Below are 20,558 nucleotides of genomic sequence, written 5' to 3'. Positions count from 1 at the left end.
TTTAGTTAGTGGTTAAGGAGTTCTGTCTTTAAGGAAGTTAAAATGCAGAAACCGAAAGTGTAAAAACCTCAAGGAGACAAGACAATGGGACTCTGGTCACCTCCTTGGCCTTCAGGGAACTGTTGAGGGGGCAGGCAGAGGCAGTGACCACGGGTGAGAGAAAAGGACAGGCATGTCCCCAAAGCTGAGCTTCTAACCTGCTCTCTGCGCGGGCGGCGGCGTCACCATCCGTCGTGCCCACATGGCCCGGGACCACAGGACACCATCACAGCCACCTGTGTCCCCCTCCCTCCAGCTTCGAATCCCCTTCGGGGTGAGCCCCCCGCTACAGAGCACAGCCTGGGCTTCTGGGCAGGTCAGCCTGCTCTGTCCCCCCTGGGAAAGTGAGCTTTGTTGCTGTTTGGTCACAACGTGACAATTCTCACTTGAAAAACTGTGAAAGTGGACAGTTTCTCACATCCAAGAAGAAAATAAAGTGTCAAAGGGAGGCAAGGAAGGGAGACAAGGCTCCTCTAAAGCTTGTTCATGCTCCTACAACATCCGGCTGGGAAGCTCAGGCCCCAGGTGAGTGCAGTTCAGACTCCAAGCTGGTCTGAGGGGCCTCGAGCTCTGGTGAGAAAGTCATTCACTGGACCTCCTCTGACGGCCGGCAAGACGAGAACATTAATTCCTGGTCTTGCTCCGATATCACTGTTCTTTTCTAGTTCAAAATCCTGACTCACCTAATGCACTTAGAATGTACTGTCTGTAATAATAAGATTAGCCACTTAAAGTGAAGCTCCACTTTCAGCTTGTCTTCAATATGTGGAGGATGATGGGTGAACCCTGATATTCACAAATGCTGGGCTTGAGCAGGGCAAGCCGCTAAGAGTTCCTTTAAAGAGGAAGACTCTTGCGTTAGTCATAGTTAAAGAGCTATAACCAGAATGGTGACTTTTTTTAATCTTCGGTAAAGTGTTGGTCCCTCAGTCATGTCTGACTCCTTGTGACCTCGTATATAGCCCTCTAGGCTCCTCTGTCCATCTCCTCTGGGACTCTCCAGGCAAGAATACACGAGGGGATAGGCATTCCCTTCTTCAGGGGATCTTCCCGACCCAGGGATCAAACCCAGGTCTCCTGAATTGCAGGCTGATTCTTTACCATCTGAGCCACCAGGAAATCTTTGGGAAAAGTGAAAGTCACTCAGTCGTGTCCGACTCTTTGCAACACCATGCAACACCATGGACTATACAGTCCATGGAATTCTCCAGGCCAGAATACTGCAGTGGGTTCCCTTCTCCAGGGGATATTCCCAACCCAGGGATCGAACCTAGGTCTCCCACATTGCAGGTGGATTCTTTACCAGCTGAGCCACAAGGGAAGCCCAAGAATACTGGAATGGGTAGCCTATCCCTTCTCCAGCAGGTCTTCCTGACCCAGGAATCGAACCAGGGTCTCCTGCATTGCAGGCGAATTCTTTACCAACTGGGCAATCAGGGAAGCCATCTTCAAGAAAACGAGCATCTCGTTTTGAGCTCGTATATTAAATGAAACACAACTATACCATTTCCACAGCCAAAACCAGAGCAGCAGGCAACATACAGACTCTCCCTGCTCCACTTCTTATCCACCTAGACCTGGGATGGTCCACCCTGAGCACCTCACTGCCTTCAAGAAGCTGAAGGCACCTGTATGTTTCTAAGGAAAAGTCCTATCTTAAGAAGGAAAAAATACAAACAAATCTACAGCGGGCTAGGTAGAGAGAATGAGTTAATCCACACCCCGCCCCATCCCTCCCAGAAAGCGCTCAAGGGCTGGCATGCACCACACGTAGACACATCTCAGACTTATAGCAAGCTCGGTGGCAGCCAGACAGAACACGTCCGTGCCAGACCGTCAGCAGAAATACCAGTGTTTTCTGGTCAATACACTTCCCACATGCTTTCTGCCCAAGAAAAAGCCAAAGCACCTTCATTTCAATAATTGATGTGGACCTGTTTAACTGTTTTGAAGTTGGCAACCACCAAAGTTCCAGCTAAACTTAGAAACTCAACTAGGGATGGAAAAATATGTTGGGTAAGTTACCAAATGATGCTTTAAAAAACAAACTCATTCTCTAAATTTGAGCCCCATTGGGTACAGGACGGTGGTCCCCAACCAGGGCACAACTGCTCACTTCTGGAGACATTTCTGGCTATCACTGCTGTGGGCTGGGGGTGGTCCTGGCTTCTGGGGGGCTAAGGCAGGGATGCTCTAACCACCATACACAGCCCAGCCATGCTCCCCACACCTGGATCCTGCAGGTGCCAACAGTACTACAGCCAGGAAGGAAGCCACATCTGTCGGGACATGACCCAGACAGTGGATGTCCACAGTCCTGAGACGGTCCACGAGGTGAGTCACCCGAGGCCCCGATTCTGCACGGGCCACAACCAGCAGACTCAGTGGCACCTGGAACATGATGACCCCTGCCTGGTTTGCGCAGAAAGTCCTTCCAAGCGCAGAAGGTGATGGACGAGGAAACAGGCCCAGAAGGTGAGCATGTGGATCTCCCGTCACTTGGCTACGGACGTGGGCCCTCAACCGCTCCCCCTGGCCTGCAGGTCAGAGATGTGCGGGACTCAGAAGCTGGGGTTTTCAGCAGCAGCACAAATGTCCCGGTCGCCTGGTGCCGTCGGCAGCACGAACAGGCCTCACCCGCATCCTGGGACAGTCAAGCTAGGCAGCGGGCACTGTCACAGGCAGCCCCATCAAGGACTGCTGCCCAAATGAACTCAGGCAAACTTGAGAGATGTTTGAATTCAGAATTACAGGTGCACAGTCCTCACACCTGCAGTGAGGGATGACTGGATTCAGGGCAATGGTACTGATACCATTTGTGCCCAGGCCCTGGATCAAGGCCAACCGAGAACTCCGGTCTCAAGTGGGCCCTGAGGGGAGCCTGACCCCAAGGACTCCCTTCCACAGGGGTGGAAAGAACAGGCCCCGTTCACCAGAATTGCTCTCCTTTTGGGGTGGGGGAGGGGTGGCATGAGAAGCATGGCATCACTTCCAAAGAGGAGATTTCGGTTCATCCACACCCACCTATTTCTATTTCTCTTTCTATTTTCTTCCAGAATGTAAGGCCCTCAAGTTCTGGTCATTCATAGTGCTGACCCTGAAAGGCAGCACTCAGCTGGACACCGAGACGCCCATAAAGTGATTATTATGAGAATCAGAGTCAGCAGTGCAGCTCTGCCCAGGGTTCTCTCTGACTTCTTCCTGACCGAGGAACTGCAGAATGCCCTGGTCCTGTGAAGGGGGTCTGTTCAGCCTCAGGAGGCCTTACAGCCCTCCCAAGGGAGGGCAGGATGCTGAGCTCCCAGGGGCCCACCATGCCCTTGTGCCCCCTCACCCCGACCCCGAGAGGTCATGAAGAGCTCGGCCCAAGGGCGACAGCAGGAGGACCCTGTTACCCATGAGGAACACGGCTTCTGGGTGTTGAGACCCCTCCAGAGAGACTCCACACATTCTTTGAAGGAAGCCCAAGTATGTGGAGCCCCAGGCCACCTGATGTACCTCAATTCCTTCATTAAGCAAAGTGCAAAGTCTGGTGGGTGTACGTCTGGATACACCAAAATATCCCCTGAATACAGACACAGCCGCAGGACATGGTGCCAATTAGAAACAAACAACAATGAAAACCGTCAGCCTGAGAAGGGCGACTTCAAGTTGACCAGTTACAGTGTGGGTTCCAGTATCCACACACCCCCTGCCCACCATCCCACAGTCACACCAGACACAGTGCCGCCCCTAGCTGAAGGCAGGGTGTCACGGGCCCTCAGGATCAAGCCCTGCGGACGCGGGATGTTGAGCAGCGTCCCTGGCTCACGAGATGCCCCTCAACCTAGGCAGACCCAAAACCATCTGCAAGGCAACAAAGCCTGGGGGTGAGACACGCCCCCATCACTGCTTTGCCGTGCATGCCGGCTCCTGTCCCAGCCCCGCCAGGGACTGAGAAGTGACACAGAGGAAGTGCACCGCCCACAACCCCTCCGGTTCTTCAATGAAGTAACTCAACTGACTTCCCTCACCTCCCGGCAAGGCAGTCTTAAAGATGCCAGGAGGGCCAGAACTGCACCCCTCCACCACCCACCAAGGTAGGAAACAAGGAGGCCAGCTGGCCAGGCAATCAAAGGCTTCCTGGGGAACATGCTGGAACCGGAAGCTGGAGGACTGTTCATCTCCAGTGAGTCTGAAACATTACACGTAACAGAAAAGCCAGATCTAAGGGGGCTCTGCTCCCGGGACACATTTAACCGTCAGCCCAGGCTGCGGGGCCCACACTCAAGTTCTAAGGCACACAACCCCACCCCAAAGCGAAATAAAACAAAAGGTCAGTGGGTACGAGCGGGAACAAAGGAACACTTTGGCAGGACCCGTAGGAGAACCATCCCTTTTAATTTGGCCGGATGCTGTATCTTGGGATCACAGCAATGATTCAAAGTATAGAGTGGCTTCAAATACTAATCTAGGGCTTGCTGTGTTCAGTTCAGTTCAGTTGCTCAATTGTGTCCGACTCTTTGCGACCCCATGAATCACAGCACACCAGGCCTCCCTGTCCATCACCAACTCCCAGAGTTCACTCAAAGTCATGTCCATCGAGTCAGTGATGCCATCCAGCCATCTCATCCTCTGTCGTCCCCTTCGCCTCCTGTCCCCAATCCCTCCCAGCATCAGAGTCTTTTCCAATGAGTCAACTCTTCGCATGAGGTGGCCAAAGTACTGGAGTTTCAGCTTTAGCATCATTCCTTCCAAAGAAATCCCAGGGCTGATCTCCTTTAGAATGGACTGGTTGGATCTCCAGTGTGTTAGGAGAGCTGAAAAATGGGTGGTGATCTACATATATTTCAGTGCCATGAGAACACGAGGTAAATGATGAGACATCAGGTTGATGGAATTTTACAGACATAGAAAACTGTTACAACGAAGTGGCAGATAAAACATACAGTACACAAAATATATTTGCTATGATGTTAATAATGTAAACGTTTCCTTCCAGTCTTTAACATACATAATACTAGGAGGAATCAGAATAAAATGCTAACAGTGATTTGGGAAGAATTAAGCAATTTAAAAAAACCATTCTCTAATTTCCATTTTTAAAATTTAAAAACTAATGATAAGCTATTTTTTCTAATAGTTGTTGAAATAAACCATGTGGTCGAAGCTACAGGTTTGCCTTCGCAACAACTACAACTTACTTCTAAGCTGCCAGGACCTCAAAAGCAGGATAATCAACCATCCCTGCTGTTTGCTTTCAGAAGCTCCGTTTTTAAGTCAACATATAAACAGACACTAGGGAGGTAGCCTGGGTTTTACATTTATGATGAAAAGTTCAAAGAGGCAGCTTTCTCCCATTTACCTTAATGTCTATCCACATTCAGGCTGCATTTTCAGTGAATATATCTATAGGGATGGGAACTACAAATAAATACAACCAGCTTGAGATCCTTATTCTACTAAGTTGATGTCAAAATGGCATTTTGAGCCCTATTTCATTTATTTGTTAGAAGCCCTGCTCCCTAAGACAAATCTCACAGACGTGCATCTAGACTAGAGGGTGTGACCCCAACATCCCCAGCAGGCTCTCCTGGTACCTGGGCTCCCCTGCTGGTACCCTGTGTGCCCGTCACCCCTTGCTTGTGGTCGGCAGCCCCGGGCAGGCATGAGGCCCACAGAGAAAGCGGGAAGAGACGTGACACTGACCTCATAGATGAAGTACACCTTGGCGCCCACGTATATCCCCATGCGCACGACGGCCCGGACAGCAGCATTCATGCCTGCAGAGGAAGGCAGATAGTCATTACTGATGAGGCCCTAGTTAACTAACCATGACGGTGGGAAAACTGGGCACCCCTTCAGAAGGCTCCTCTTGTGAACAGTGGTCCCAAAGTGAGCCCCCAGGACTAGTGAAGGGAGCGGGGGACAGGAGTACGGAGACCACTGTGTCACAGGCTGGACTGCAGGGAGCATCACAACGGAGCCGGGATGTTTGTTTTGAATTTCGCTGCAAACACACTCGGGACATGGGCGACCTCAATCTGGTATGAATCTGCAGGTGATTCCATCCAATTGCAGAACGACAGAGAGGAGAGATGCTTTCTTATAGGTAGTCAAATTCAAAGAAAACAGGTCTGAAGAGGCCCATTGGTCTGCGGAGGAGAAACTATCACCCACTGCCAGTGTTAACGAATAAAATTTTAATCAGTGGCCTTAAACACAAAACAAATCACACAATCCTAATAAAAGAAAGCTCAAGTTAAACCAGTATACTATAAGTAATACCTCACCAAGATAAAATCTAGGCCATTTTCCATATTTCCCCAGAGCCTTAAAGCAAATTAAAAGTGCAAAGTATCCTTGTATAAAACTGCTACACCCCATTTGGATGGCATCATCGACTCAATGGACATGAGTTTGAGCAAACTACGGGAGTAGTGAAGGACAGGGAAGCCTGGTGTGCTGCAGTCCATGGGGTCACAAAGAGTCAGACACGACTTAGCAACTGAACAACAAAACCACATTCTGCTTTCCACTGAAGCCCCGTTTCTGGGCAGCCATCTGTGAAATGGACCATAATCTAGACCTACGTGAACAGGTCAGGATTTCATGTCTCATCATCCCAGGTGATGAGTGAAGCCATCAGGAGGACAGTGAGAAGGGAGGACCATTCCTCTCTGAAAGGAGGGAGCCCTGAGTCTCAGAAAACTCATAGCCCCTGGGCCCCCGAAGGTTTCAATCTGAATCCTTTGTAAATTTAAATTTCAGAGTCAAACATCAGGACTAAAGGTGTTGGAGAAGGTGGACCATAGTGTAAGCGGTGCTATAGGTAAACAAAGCAACAAATGAAGGCAGCTGGGGTCCCAGGAATACACTCCACAGATAAGGAGACTAAGTTTGTATGTATTTGGAGGGTAAACTGGCTCAGAAGACGATTACAAATTTTCAAACTTCTTTGAACCAGGTCTGGAAATGTGGAATAAGACTGCTGCCTCTGAAAGGTGACCATTTTGAAAGGTTATCAGGTTCATGGAGCTGAAAAAGCTGGAAATAAATCCACGTTAAACAACTACATGCATGTTAAACAAATAAATGCATGTTAAATAAATTAATGCACGTTAGATAAATAAATGCACGCTAAATGTGGCTGCCCCACTGCTCCCAGCTGGGCGCTCACAGCCGCCCATCTCACCAGCCTCAGGCCTCGACCCCACAGACAAGCGCGCCTCCTATGCCCTCCCCACAGACCCTGTGATTCCAGAACTTCATTCTGTGGCCCTGGAATCGAGCCTGACCGCCAAACGCTGGGGCCCAGCCAGCCCTTCACCAGGACGCCAGCATGAACGACACGGACTCCTGCCCACCCCCCAACTGCCGTCAATTCTGAAGACCTCTTGATGCTGGTGGCGGGGGTTCTAAAGGCAGGAATAAAGAGGATATGGGAGATTTTAAAACATGCAAGTGGGGGAGACAGGGCAGGAGGAATGGCAAGCGGGAGACCGTCAGAGGTGACCCTGGGGGCCCCCAAGTGAAATAAACACAAGCTGGGGTGACCCCTGCCCGAGAGGCCGGACCACCTTCATGCTAGCCCCGCCCAGAGGGGCTGACCCGGGATCACCTGGGAACCTGACCTGTCCCCTCAGCCTGCAACAGGCCCCGTGGGGCAGGGTCTGGGGAGGGTCCTGAGCACCCATTTCTAGCAAGCTCCTGGGAGAGGAATCCCTGGCGTCTGAGAGGCTCAGTGCCCAGCCCCCAGGGCTTTTATTCGAGGGCAGTTAATCTGCTGCAAGGCGGGCTTTTCTCAGCAGCCCCCGTGGCCCCTTCTGACTGGGCCCTGAGCGGAGCCATGCTGCTTGGGGCTCAGTGATGACCAGGGCTGAGTGCTCTGCACACCTGGGCGGGTGTGCCCACCATGCCTTGGGGACCTGGTCCTCCTGGGAGCCCAGGGAGTCAGCCCCTGAGTGAACATATTAATAGCCAAGGGAACAAAGCGAGTAAAAGGCAAAGCTGGGGTGTAAGCCCTACTCTTCCCCTTATTGTAACATAAAAACCATTGTACTGATAACTGCCTCTAGAAGGAAGGAAACTTAGAGGAAAAAACGCCCATTGGGCCCGGTTTCTTGTGTAAATGTTTGTGGAGAGGCCGGCTGTCCGCTTGAACTTGGAGCCCACAGGGCAGAGCTGCTGCCTGGCACTGGCCCCAAAGGTGGGTACCTTCCAGAAAGTGTCCAGAGGACAGAAGCAGAGGGCAACAGGAAAGGCCAGTTTCCACCGGCCGTCTCTGTGACTCCCGAGTGGGGTCCAGGCTGGGTTTGCTGTCTGAGGTCTCCTAGGTGAGCAGGCCCAGGTTCCAGGGCACTCCAACAGCTGTTTTTAGTAAACCTTCAGACACAGTCAGTTTCCTTCCTTTTCCTTTTGGTTTTGTTTTGGCAGCCAGGCCCCATAATTCAAACAGCCTCCATAACTGTTTCCATGGGAACCATCATCCTGCTACCAAGAAAGTGCCTTAGTCTTTGGAGAGTAACCTCTTCGTCCCTTGCAAAAATTAGAACCCTGGTCCTCAGGGAATGACTGGACTTGTTACAGGAACCAAAAATAAACCTTGAAAAACCCAGGGAGCAGCTGTGAGGGAAATGTGAGCAAATTAGGTGTGATAGAAAGAAGGGATGGTTAGACTGTCTTCCTGCCGTGACAGATCCTCAAGTGGCTTACTAAAAGCATGGTGCACGTAAGACAGTCATTAGGATAACTTCTTCTTTCTGACTGGGGAGGCCAGCGACCTCTAAGGAAGGCTGCTAAGATTCTGTTCTGATAAAATTTAAACTTCTAGCAATTTGTAAGAAATGAGGATTGTGTTGCTTCTAATAAAATAATTGGGGCTGTTTTATTTCCCCATGGTCTGAAAAGCCTAATAAACATCCTTGCTTGGCCCTTTTGGACCATGTTGAGCCGTTTCCCCTGCATATTTCTCAGGGCCTACAACCACTCCTTGACTAACTTCAACATTTAAATTCTCTTTTGAAAAATAAGATGCAGTGCTTAATCTTACTGGCTTCTCCCTGATACCATGGGGTTTTCACCTTTGGACCAAAGGGAGGACGTCAGCACAGGTCAGAAAACAAACTTAAAACACAGTTTATCTTGCTTTTGCTACTACAGCCCTCCACAAAGCTTCCCTGTTTTAGTAAATCAGGTGTGGGAAGGACAAACAGTCCTCAGAAGGCGTCCCTGTGACCAATTACCAACCTCGCCTTCTCAGCACCCTGCCGTGTCCAATCACCAAGCCCTGTGTCAGACACCAGTGAAACCAATCCCTGAGGGGTGTCGACTGTCTGTCCATCCAGGACACCTGGATGGGTGTTTCTCTCTGCCGGCACTGCTGGGCAATCCACTGACACCATGGTGGACCTGCTAGCCTAGTGGGCTTCCCCCGTGGCTCAGCAGTAAAGAATCTGCCTACAATGCAGGAGCTGCAGGAGACACCGGTTCTATCCCTGGGTCAGGAAGATCCCCTGAAGGCGGGCATGGCAACCCACTCCAGTACTTGACTGGAGAATCCCATGGACAAAGGAGCCTGGCGGGCTACAGTCCACGGAGTCACAAAGAGTCAGACACGACTGAAGTGACTTAGCACGCATGTGGTAGCCTAGTGGTTAGGATCCCAGGCTTTCACTGTGCAGGACCTGGGTTCAATCCCAGGTTGAACTGAGATCCCACAAGCCATGTGGCAAGGCACCAAAAAAAAAAAAAAGTGCGTTTGATTAGTGAAGGCTTAATTCATCAAAATGACTTCATGAGAAAAGACAGCCAGAAGACAGACAGACTAGTCACCTCCATCTTGCAGAAGGAGACAGTCCATTCTAGGTGAGGTTCCAGGAGGGAGATTCAGCAAACATCTGGGTACCTGCCAGGTGCCCCCAATACTGCACCCTGGTGAATGGACACACGTCCTGGGCCACCGCTTCCCACTGTAGCCACGTGGCCCAGCCAGCTCATCTCAGAGCCCACTTGCTTGTGTGTGAAACATATGAGTTACTGCATGGAAGCATTGGTGGCTACTGCTAAGCAAATGATCACTAAATGTTAGTTGCTCTTTTTTTAATTTTATTGGAGTATAGCTGACTTACAGTGTTTCGTTTCAGGTGCACAGCAAAGTGATTCAGTTACACACACACATATATCCACTCCTTTTCAGACTCTGTTTCCTTATAGATTATTACAGAATATTGAGTAAAGTTCCCTGTGCTATAGAGCAGGTTCTTGTGGGTCATCTATTTTATATATAGTACTGTGTGTATGTTAATCCCAAACTCCTAATTTATTACCTGCCCCCCTCGTTTCCCCTTTGGGCACCATAAATTTGTTTTTGAAATCTGTGGGTCTGTTTCTGTTTTGTAAATAAGTTCATTTATGTATTTTTTTTTAAATCAGATTCCACACAAGTAATATTGTGTATTTGTCTTTCTCTGTCTGACTTGTTCAGTCACAAAGCCGTGCTTAGTATGATAATCTCCAGGTCCATCTGTTGCGCTGCAAATGGCGTTATTTTGTTCTTTTTTTTATGGCTAACCCTTCCTATTAGCAGAAAGGCTTATACAGACTCCATCTACATGTTGTTGTTGTTCAGTCACTGAGTCCTTTCCAACTCTTTCCCACTCCATGGACTGCAGCACACAGGCTTCCTGTCCTTCACTATCTCAGAGATTGCTCACACTCATGTCCACTGAGTCGGTGATACCATCCAGCCATCTCATCCTGCCGCTCTCTTCTCCTCCTGCCCTCAATCTTTCCCAGCATCAGGGTCTTTTCCAATGAGTCAGCTCTTTGCATCAGGTGGCCAAAGTACTGGAGCTTCAGCTTCAGCATCAGTCCTTCCAATAAATATTCAGGGTTGATTTGCATCAGCTTTCTGTAAACACTGGCTTACTTTGCTATAGGCCAAAAAGGACTCAGTTTTTCTGTTCAGTCTACCCTGTAGGTCCATTTCTCTACACTTTGATCTGTACCGGGCCCTCCAGAAGCCCTCAATTTGAGTCTATGGCAAGGAGCATTTTTGGCATATGACACAGTCTTGCTTCGGGGGTGGGTACCTTGTTAAGGTAAGTCTGTGCACTGGCCTGAAATTTATTGTAGGTTAAAGTGAAAACCAGCTGAAATTTGCAGACATTCCTTGTGACAATGAAAGCAATCCAAAGAATGAAAATAATAATTAGCCTTAGAAATAGTCTTCCTCTGTGGCCAGGGCTGGGGGAGTCAGGAATATAGCTGGAGAATTTTCGTTTTGTTGAACAATCATATAATATAAATTCCATTGGAAATAAGCGCTTCACACTTTAGTCTCAGGTGTGATGTCAATTTAGCCACCCAGATGCTATCATTGTACAAACGTATTTTATGTTCTACTTGCAAAGCTGCTTAAAAATCATCTATATCATCTATGTAATATATTCTTTCTCTTTTGACTGGTAAGTAGGGCAGTTTGTCTCATGTTTAAGTATCTATCTGAAATTTTAGGTTATTTTCCTTTAGATGATTACAGTTTACTTCTTCATTAATTTCATGAGGAAATCATTAAGATATTTTATACCAATTAAGTAGTTTATATATATTTTAGTACGAGAAATTTCACACAGTGATCCTGTCTTCCAATGTACTTTGTTAAAGCACAGTCTTAAACTCCATTTGAATCTTTTAAAATTTTTAACTTCTTTTGCTTCTAATCTGAGGAAAATTTTTTTAAAAATACTTCTTTCTAATTTGAGGGAAAATATTTTTACTTGTGGCAAATTAATTACTTCTTCCTAATCTGCAAAATAGAAAGAAAAATGCCTTACTAATGAAAAGTTTGGTGTTATGAAAAAAAAATCACCTGTATAATTTTGAGCAAACTTGGCTTCTGAGTATTAATTAGATGTTACAGCCTTAAGAGCAGGGCTTACTGGAAAACATTTGGGATTGAGGCTGAACTTGGTTTAAATCCTTCCAAGGGCCACCTAAGAGCCTGTCACCTTAACAAGGTTACTTCTCTCCCCACCTCCAAAACCAAGACGGTAATCAGGCCTGGAGATGAAAACCACAAAGCTCCTAGGACATGAACTGTGCCCAGGAACCAGCAGCTGTAGCCTTCTCCACATGGAATTTTATCTTTGTTTCACATCTGAGTAGAAAACTATTCTGAAACTAAGACTTGTGGTTATTCTCCTTGGTCTTTAGCTGCGAGCAAACCTCTCTTATCTTAGGGAAAATCAAGCATGGATATCACACAGAGTCAAGACAAAATGGCAGAGCACAGAGGAGTAAAATCGTCTCTAGAAATCACCTCCTCAAGGAGCTTAAGTCCGCTGCTGCGGAGACCAGCCCCCTGGTGCACGTAGCGAGGCGAGCTTTCTCAGAAAGAAATGCATGCCCCTGTTCAGTCAGGTCCCAGATAGGATCGAACAGGAGGTGGCACTTGGCATGAAGTCCAAGAAGAAACAGATAACAGTCTCAGCTCTCCCCAAGGGAAGATGCCCAAACGCTGGGCCACCGGGGGGCTCTCCAGCAGGGACCACCCAGAGCAACTGGTTCCGGGCATCAGGACAACTCCCATCAACCTGACCATACACCGACCAAGCCGTCTGACGTTGTCATATAATTCTGATTCTCAAAGTATGCTTTTCCACTGAGAAGAGGTGTGGACTTACTGACCTCTATTATTCATAACTGCTCACAGGTGACAGAGATAAGTAGCAGGTAAGTAGCAGAGAAAATGCTGATTCTGTCTATTGCATCATCACCTCAACTGCCTTTACACCAGCTACCAGGTAGCTGAGCAAATTTATGGAAAAGGATTCAAGTGAATGACCTACTTTTTTTTTTTTAACAGACACAGCACCTTAATTCTAAATGACTTTGCAACTCTGACCTTGAAAGCTGGAGGATTAAGAGACCAGTTTCTTTTTCTGTGCCAGCATTTTATTCTTTTTCCAAGCCCACGGTAAGAGTCACTCAGGATGCTTCCTAACTTGGGTAGCCCACGTCTGGAGACACAGGTGCTTTTTGAAGCGCGTTGACCGGGAAGCCCCTCTTAGCTCATCCAGCCCCTCTTAGCTCATCCAATCCAGCACATCAGGTAAGTAATGTGGGCTCTGTCATCAATTTCACTCTGCCATTTCCCCGCCCCCAGTCTTCGCTGTATCACGTTTTCTCTCTTCACTGGGGCCACTTTACTAGAATACCAAATTAGACCAGCCTGTTCGGGCTCAGCGGGCTTGTGGGGCGGGGGCGGTGACAGATAAGGCGCGCACCACCTTCAACAGGACAGGGAGGGGCTCTCCAAGGACCCGGGGTCCCCTGGCCTCCTGCCGGCCGTGCGCTGGGTGGCCGGGGTCGGAGGCGCGGGGCGCACGGGCGGCGACGGGCCCGGCATCACGTACGCGCGCGGGGCAGGCGGGGCTGCGGCCACAGCTCCCCACCTGCAGCCTGCCCTCCCGGCCCGCCCCTCTCAAGGGCGAAGAGAAGGTCACCAGCAGCGTGGGCGGAGGCTAGGGCGCGAGCCAGCCGCTTAAGCATCCCTGCACCGCGTATGGTGAGATGTGGTGAGAACGAGGCATCGGGGCCTTTCAGCTCATCTGGACAGGAGGAAGGGGGTAAAAGAAACGCCAGAAGCTGGCGCGGGAGGCGTCTCTGGCCTGCGGTCCTCCAGGTTCCGAGCGCATGGTCAGCGCCCCGCTCCTTTCTAGCGGTTGGCTCGCCCCACCAGGGAATCTAAGAGGATCAGGAATCCCCGGGCCCCCACGTGCGCCCGGCGCTAGGGGCGCGGCCGTGTCATCTCCGCTTCGGTTGTCCGCGGGCCCCAACCTTGGGGCCCCATTTTCCCCGAGACCAGCTTCCAGGCTCGCGGGTGGAGGGCGGCGCCCGAGTCCGCGCTCCCGGAGCTGGCGACACCCCGGAGTCCCCGCTTCCTGGTCCTTCCCATCCAGGGGAGGCCGGCGGGGAGGGCCTAGCGACCCGCTTCGGTTTTCGGTTTGGTGACGAGCCGGAAGGAGACAGGAGATGAGGGCGGCGGAAAACCGTTTTTAAAATCTCCCAGCGGAAACGCGAGGCGGTGCCCGGCGGCCCGGCTACCCAGGCGGGGATCCCGTGCGTTCGCCGCCGCGCGCCGCGGGACAGCAGCGGGGACCCCGCCCGCGCCGCGCGGGGGTAGCGGGGCTGCAGACACGTCGCGGGGACGCAGCGGTGTGAGGAGTCTGGGACGGAGCCAGGGCAGCCGCAGCGGCATGGGAAGTGGCCGCGCTGTAGCCAAGCCTTGGAGGGGCGTCCGGCTTCATCCCGCCTCGCGGAAGCGGAGGGACCTCCGAACGAAGTCCAGGCGACCCTGTCGCCAGTCGTAATTTAGGAAATAAACGTGGAGGTGGAAAACTGAGCTTCCGGGTAAGGGACCCCCGCGCCCTCCGAGCAGGTCCCGTAGTGACTCCTTCCGAGGCCGCACCGGCTCCCGCCCCGGGAATACACGTCCGAGGTTCCTGGGCGCCGGGCTTCTCCCCACCGTCACTTACCCCTGGTACCCCTCTCCTCCTTGCTCCTCTCGGGCCCCCCATCCCTTCTGCCTGGTACCTTATCCTTTCTCTGGCGTCCCTTCTACCCGGCACCCCCATCCTTTCTCCCCGGCACCCCCACATCCCTTCTCATTGGTCCCCTCCCTGAGACCCCGCCCGGGACCGGGGACCCGGGGACCCGGTGGCGCACCTTGGGCATCCCCGCCGCTGGTCAGCACGCCGATGGCCTTGCCGGCCCCGGAGAGTTGCTCCAGGAATTTTCGGAGGGAGCCCTTGGGGGTCTGGGGGCTGTCGAGGCCGTCCATCGTGAACAGGCCGGAGACCGCGCTCTGGAGGGCGCTCAGTAGGCACTGCGCCCCGCCCGCGCCGCCGCCACGGGAACCGCCGGCCACGCCCGCGCGGCGCGCGCCAATGGGCGGCCTGGGGCGGGCGCGGGGACGCGGGGGCGATGGCGCGGGCGGGGCTGGGGGCGCCGGATTGAGGGGAGCTCTGGGGGCAGGGGAGCCTGGTCGGCAGGAAGGACCACTCCGGGGTGAGCCACATGGTTGCGGGGCGCGGTGTGCATCGCAGATGGGAGGAGCTTTACGAGCCGGAAGCACCTCGGAGGGAGGGGACACCCCATAGGTGGGAGGGGACAGCCCCATAGGTGGGCGGAGCATCCCTGGTAGGCCGCGGGGAGGGCACCGCCGGAGTGTAGGCCCCGGAGGTGGGGGGAACGGGGAGGGGGCGTCCGGGCGACGGGAAGGTGCTGGGGGCAAGGCGGAACTATAGGTGGGCGGGGTCACCGTGGTCGCGGGAACGAGGCAGGTGGGCTAGAGCATCCCGCGCGGTGAGCCCAGGAGGCCGGGTTGGGGTGCGGGGGTGCCGCACGTGGGGCGCCGGGTCACTGGCGGTTGGGGGGCCCGAACCGTCGCCGAGGCGCGCGCCCGTTCCCGCAGGGTTCCTGCCCGGGTAGCTCTAGGGGCCCGGGCGCCCAAGCGTTTCCTCTGGCCTGCGGACCGTCAAGTCAGTGGGCGTCGCCTGCGGGCGAGGACGAAGCGCCGGCTCCGTCCCCACAGGGGCTCTGGCCGCAAGACAAGGAGGCGGACTGGGGTCGTGGAGGACGCGCGGGGACTCTGGGCGACCGCTGGCGCCGGGCTGGGTGCTGGAAGGGAAGGGGCGGGGGAAGGGCAGGAAGGTCCTGGCGAGGCGATAAGACTCTGGAAGCCGCGGTGTTCGGGGTCGCCGGCCGGATGTTCGCTGCCCTGCCGGGCACTCCCTGACCGAGGCTCTAGTGTCTGGTCCGCTGGGTGATGGATGAACAGGGAGCTTGGTCCCCGTCGGTTCCTGCCGCGGGTGCAGACGGATGCGCAGTCTTTTGGAGCGCACAGCGCTGAGCTTGGGATACGGTCACCCCCAGAAAAGAGTTTCATAAGCGGCCGCATCATCAGTCCCTTGTGGGGACCGCACAGTATCTCCTTACTACTTGCGCAGCAGATGTGCGTCGAGTGGACACAGGGAAAAGAGGTTAAGTCAAGGCCGTCCCGTACACCCTGAGCAGCCTGACAGTGGTTTACTTCTGGCTGCCCTGGACAGAAGGCAATGGCAACCCACTCCTGTATTCTTGCCTGGAAAATCCCATGGACGGAGGAATCGGGCAGGCTGCAGTCCATGGGGTCGTGAAGAGTCAGACACAACTGAGCGACTTCACTTTCACTTTTCACTTTCATGCATTGGAGAAGGAAATGGCAACCCACTCCAGTGTTCTTGCCTGGAGAATCCTAGGGACGGGGGAGCCTGGTGGGCTGCCGTCTATGGGGTCAAACAGAGTCGGACACAACTGAAGTGACTTAGTGGTAGTAGTAGTAGCCCTGGACAGAGCGGTGTGGGCGCTCACTTCTATCTGGCACTTGCCTTATCCTCCTGTCCTCTCTCTGAGCATCACAATTTTTTTGCAGAAAAGATACAAATACCTGACATGAACAAGGCCAGACTTCTGATCTCTACCCTTGACCAAAAGTGATGGAGCAACTTCTAAACCCCTCGTGGTCATTTGAATCACCTGGCCTGGTTTTTCCCGCTCCACCAGAACCGCAGAAGCCCAGTTTCTGGGAATGCTGCCTGGAAAAATGTATTTTCAACAAGTCGCAGCACATTCTGATGACTGCAGAGTCTGAGCGCACCTGCTCCACAGAGTGAAACTGAGCAGCGATGCTGAGAAGATACTGGGCATCGGGAGACTGCCCTTCACTGTCCTGGCCCGGAGAGCGGAGCCAGGTTCCCGTTTGTGCTCCAGAATCATCCATCCCTTTCTGGAGCATTCTGCACTTTGAATTTTAGCCCCAAAGTCTTTATATTCTTATAAAATTGACATTTTTGTAATTTAGAGGATTGGCCATTTGTCATTGAGTTGTTTGTAACGGCCAGTTTGTAAGATGGTATGGAAAAACCTGAATGAACTTTTTGGCCAACCCAGTAAAAAATAATAGATACAAAGTAAGAGTCCAAACAATGGGTTAAGTACATTTGATGCAAATATACACATGGCCTTCTATTGCTGGTATGATTATGAAGACAAATCTCCATTTACATGGAAGTGTATTTAGGATATGTTAATAAATGAAGGAGAGTCAGAAATACCATTAAGCTGTGTGTATGTGTGTGCACACACACATATGTAAATTTAGATATTTTATTTTCCTTTCTTCTGCTTATTATGGGACTTCCCCCACTGTGCAGTGGTGAAGAACCCCTCTGCCAATGCAGGAGACATAAGAGACTCTAGTTCCATCCCTGGGTTGGGAAGATCCCCTGGAGAAGGGCATGGCACCCTCTCCAGTATTTTTGCCTGGAGAATCCCACAGACAGGAGTCTGGTGGGCTGCAGTCCATAGGGTTGCAAAGAGTCAGACATGACTGAAGCAATTTAGCATGCACAGAGTCTATGGAAAGACACAGCCATCTCTCCCTTCTTTTTCTTTTGCATTGTGTTTATTTTAGTATTTCTTCAGCTGGTGGTGGGTTTTTTTTGTTGTTGTTTGAGAGAAGAGAAGCCTCTTCTAAGGCTTCTCTGATACAAGAGGGAGAGTCACATGCCATGTTGAGGTCACAGCTTATCTCCAATGTGTTGGTTCTCCACTGCTGCCTAAAAAATTACCCCGAGCTTCTGTGGCTTATATGACCACTTATATCACAGGTTTATCATCCCAGAGAGGGCGTGCAGGCGGGTTTTGCCAGGCCCTCTGCTTGAGGTCTCAGAGGCTGCAGAGGTGTCCCCGGGCTCCCGATTCTCCTCTGATCCCTCATCTTAGCAACTCCCTTCTGTCCCAGCCCCTGAGCCAATTTCGAGCTAATCTACAACCACAGCTCCACCACCATCTGCCATTTTCCTGGTGCCTCATCTTCTTGCCCCTTGTCCCCTAGACTTTGCTTAACAAGGAAATGCTGCCTTCAACCCCTGTCCCTCCCCTGCCCTACAGTTGTCTTTCAGTGTCCTTGTCCAAACTTAAAAATAATTCTGCTTCATGTCCAGCAGATAAACTTTAAATTATATATAAAACAGTTGGATGCTTTCCAAGACCTTGACGCAGAACCTTGTTGTCCTGGACCAATTACAGTCAATATCCAGACACTGGGGGAAAAAAATGGAAAGAAAGCCAGACTCATTATTTCTGCAGAGTGTGTGGCCATTAAGAGTTTAACCCCTCCGGGAAATGTCACTGGTGATGTGAACTGGACCCTCTCAGAGAACAACTATTTCCTTCTGCATGCGGTGTTGAAAGCTGGTTCACAGAGACTTCCTCATACTTCCAACACTTTTCCTGTAATAGGAGAGCACAGGTTCTGATAAGGCGGAATAAACTGATCTTCGTAATTGTAAATGCCAAGTTACTTCAGGAAACAGAGGAAAGGAAAGATGGATGGTTCTTTTGAAAAATAAGTTACATAGGGATTTCCCAGTTAGGAAAGGAAATTATGATTTTGGCAGTGTTGCCATGTGATGGTTAATTTTATGTGTTAACTTGGCCGCATTATCGGTGCCCAGATAGTTGGCAAAACATTGTGTCTGAATGTAAGTGTGAAGATCTCTCCAATGAGATTAACATTTGAATCTTTCCAATGAGATTAACATTTGAATCAGTGAACTGAGCTAATCGATCCCCTCTCCATGTGGGGGTGGAGGGGGGCCTCAGCCAGCCCATCGAGGCTGAGTAAAGGTGAGCTTGTGGTCTTCCTCTCTCCCTAGATGTTATCAGATGTTATCAGATATCAGATGTTATCAGATATACAAGTCCCGATGGTTCTGCTTCACTGGAGAATCCTGGCAAGTCAGTCAGCTTAAATACATTCGTTGTGTGTTTTAGTTGTGAAATGCTGTTGTCCACACACAGGCCTGTGTCCCCAGTGGCATTTTACATGTTCAAGTTTGTAACAACAGATCTTACAGCGCCCTTCCTCCCACATCAGAACTGAGGCGGTTCATGGCCAGCAGTCAAGGGCAAACATGCCAAAAAACCCAGAAACACAGCTATGAACTATAGTGCTTTTTCAGTTTGCAGACGGGCCCACAAGGACCATGCATGTGTCAGTGGCAGTGCCGGCTTGTAGCAGGGGTTTTGACCTTTTTTGGTGAATAAAACGTCTGAGATTCCCATATAAACTACACACCTCTTCCTCCATTCAGACATACACATGTACACACACAACCCCTGCATGTTGCATACAGTTTATGCAAGCCTGGTGACTCAGGCGGACAGAGGGCAGAGGATGGAGTCTGGCCCCAGGTCCCAGGGACGGAAAGTTGAGTTCTCTTGAGCGGCTCCTTGTGGCAGCTCCCTGTTCAGCCCCGGGCCCCATCTGATCTCAGAGCCTAAGCCAAACCCAGGCCAGATAGGGACTGAGTACCAGTTCCTGGGGTCTCAGTCCTGCCTCCGGAGGAGTCTTCCTGCACCCCTCACCCCGCGATGCTGTTTGGAAAGCATCATTCAGAGGGCCAGCTCTCCCTCCACTGATGATGTGGTCCTGTGATCCTGCCTGGGGCAGACTGTTACTGAGTCTATAAAACCTTATTACCAGAATGGGCCATCCATTTAGGGCCATATTTCAGCAAATGAGGCACCTCTGCAGCAGACAGGGCTGATCATTTCTCATCTGGCTTGTTCTGAGTCCCTTCTGCCCTGCGGTCCACTTCTCTGTTCCTCCCTCCGCCCCAGGGCCTGGTGGGGAGCTGGTCACAGGAGCTGCGCTCCACGTCGTGTAGGGAGCTCACCCCTTCCCTCTGTCCAGGTCACCAGAGGGCAGAGGACACAGCCTAGCCCTCAAGACTCCCCCACTCCAGCCTTTAACCCCGGAGCCCTTTGGAAGGACCTTTTCTGGAGTCATTGAGTCATCAGGGGGAGAGAGTTTGCGCTGTGAAGACAAAGGGAGCTGAAAGATGCGGGCAGAGAGACATACGGAAAGGCAGAGAGAGAAAGCAAAAATACAACATTCCTTGTGTTTGCTTGTAACAACCACCAAAAATGTTTAAAATAGTCGCCGTTCCCTCAGGTCCGCCTCTGAAACTTTTGAATGTCATCAACTGTCGGTCCAAACAACCAGCGAATAAAACAGCTTGTGAAACCAATTACTCGACTTTTTCTTGATATTTTTCTGAACTCTGTGGTGGTATTTCCTAACACCGCCTCCTAATGCCCTCTGTAAATTGGGTTTTCTTGGTTTCGAACAGAGAACACAGATAACAATGGTGAATGTAAATGAAGAGAAGATGAATCCCTTCAGGAATGTTTTGTTCATAGAACTGATTTCTGTCCTCCAGGGCTCCTCCTATGGAGAGTGTTGGGGCTCCTTTCCTCACAGTTACAACGAGGACCTTAGCATTTAGACTTTCTTTGTGGCAGAAAAAATGCCAGATGATAAGCATGTATTTCAAGGTTTCTCCTTGGATCCAAATGGCCCATTTTTCAAATTTTTATTAGACTGGTTTGGTGCCTTCTATGTCCTCTGTCCCAGAGATTCTGGAAGG

At 51.2% G+C, this 20,558-nt stretch overlaps 1 protein-coding gene and 1 long non-coding RNA gene across 8 annotated transcripts in view; one reads left to right on the top strand and one right to left on the bottom strand.

Moving 5' to 3' along the window:
• The window catches only part of LOC102400527 (phosphofructokinase, platelet), a 54,082-nt gene extending 39,137 nt beyond the window's left edge, over positions 1-14,945 (bottom strand). Inside the window, exons 1-2 of the mRNA XM_025264079.3 lie at positions 14,749-14,945; positions 5,728-5,801 (exon numbers count right to left, since the gene is read on the bottom strand). Coding sequence (XP_025119864.3) covers positions 5,728-5,801; positions 14,749-14,863 — 189 coding nt within the window. The 5' untranslated portion in view covers positions 14,864-14,945. The remainder of the gene's footprint in view (positions 1-5,727; positions 5,802-14,748) is intronic.
• Positions 12,612-20,558, top strand: part of LOC102400860 — a 29,848-nt gene continuing 21,901 nt past the window's right edge. For 3 of the 7 annotated variants that reach the window (XR_006544540.2, XR_006544536.2, XR_006544535.2), the window contains exons 1-2: positions 12,612-12,753; positions 12,887-13,132. This is a non-coding gene — a long non-coding RNA (uncharacterized LOC102400860). Of the gene's footprint in view, positions 12,754-12,886; positions 13,133-13,474; positions 13,599-14,056; positions 14,434-15,005; positions 15,091-20,558 lie in introns of those variants that run through there. The other 4 variants (XR_006544541.2, XR_006544537.2, XR_006544538.2 and 1 more) reach the window with 3 other exon arrangements.

This window comes from Bubalus bubalis, chromosome 14 (genome assembly GCF_019923935.1).
Source record: "Bubalus bubalis isolate 160015118507 breed Murrah chromosome 14, NDDB_SH_1, whole genome shotgun sequence".
In the NCBI taxonomy this organism is placed as follows: domain Eukaryota; kingdom Metazoa; phylum Chordata; class Mammalia; order Artiodactyla; family Bovidae; genus Bubalus; species Bubalus bubalis.
This window is presented reverse-complemented; position numbering and strand designations above follow the sequence as displayed.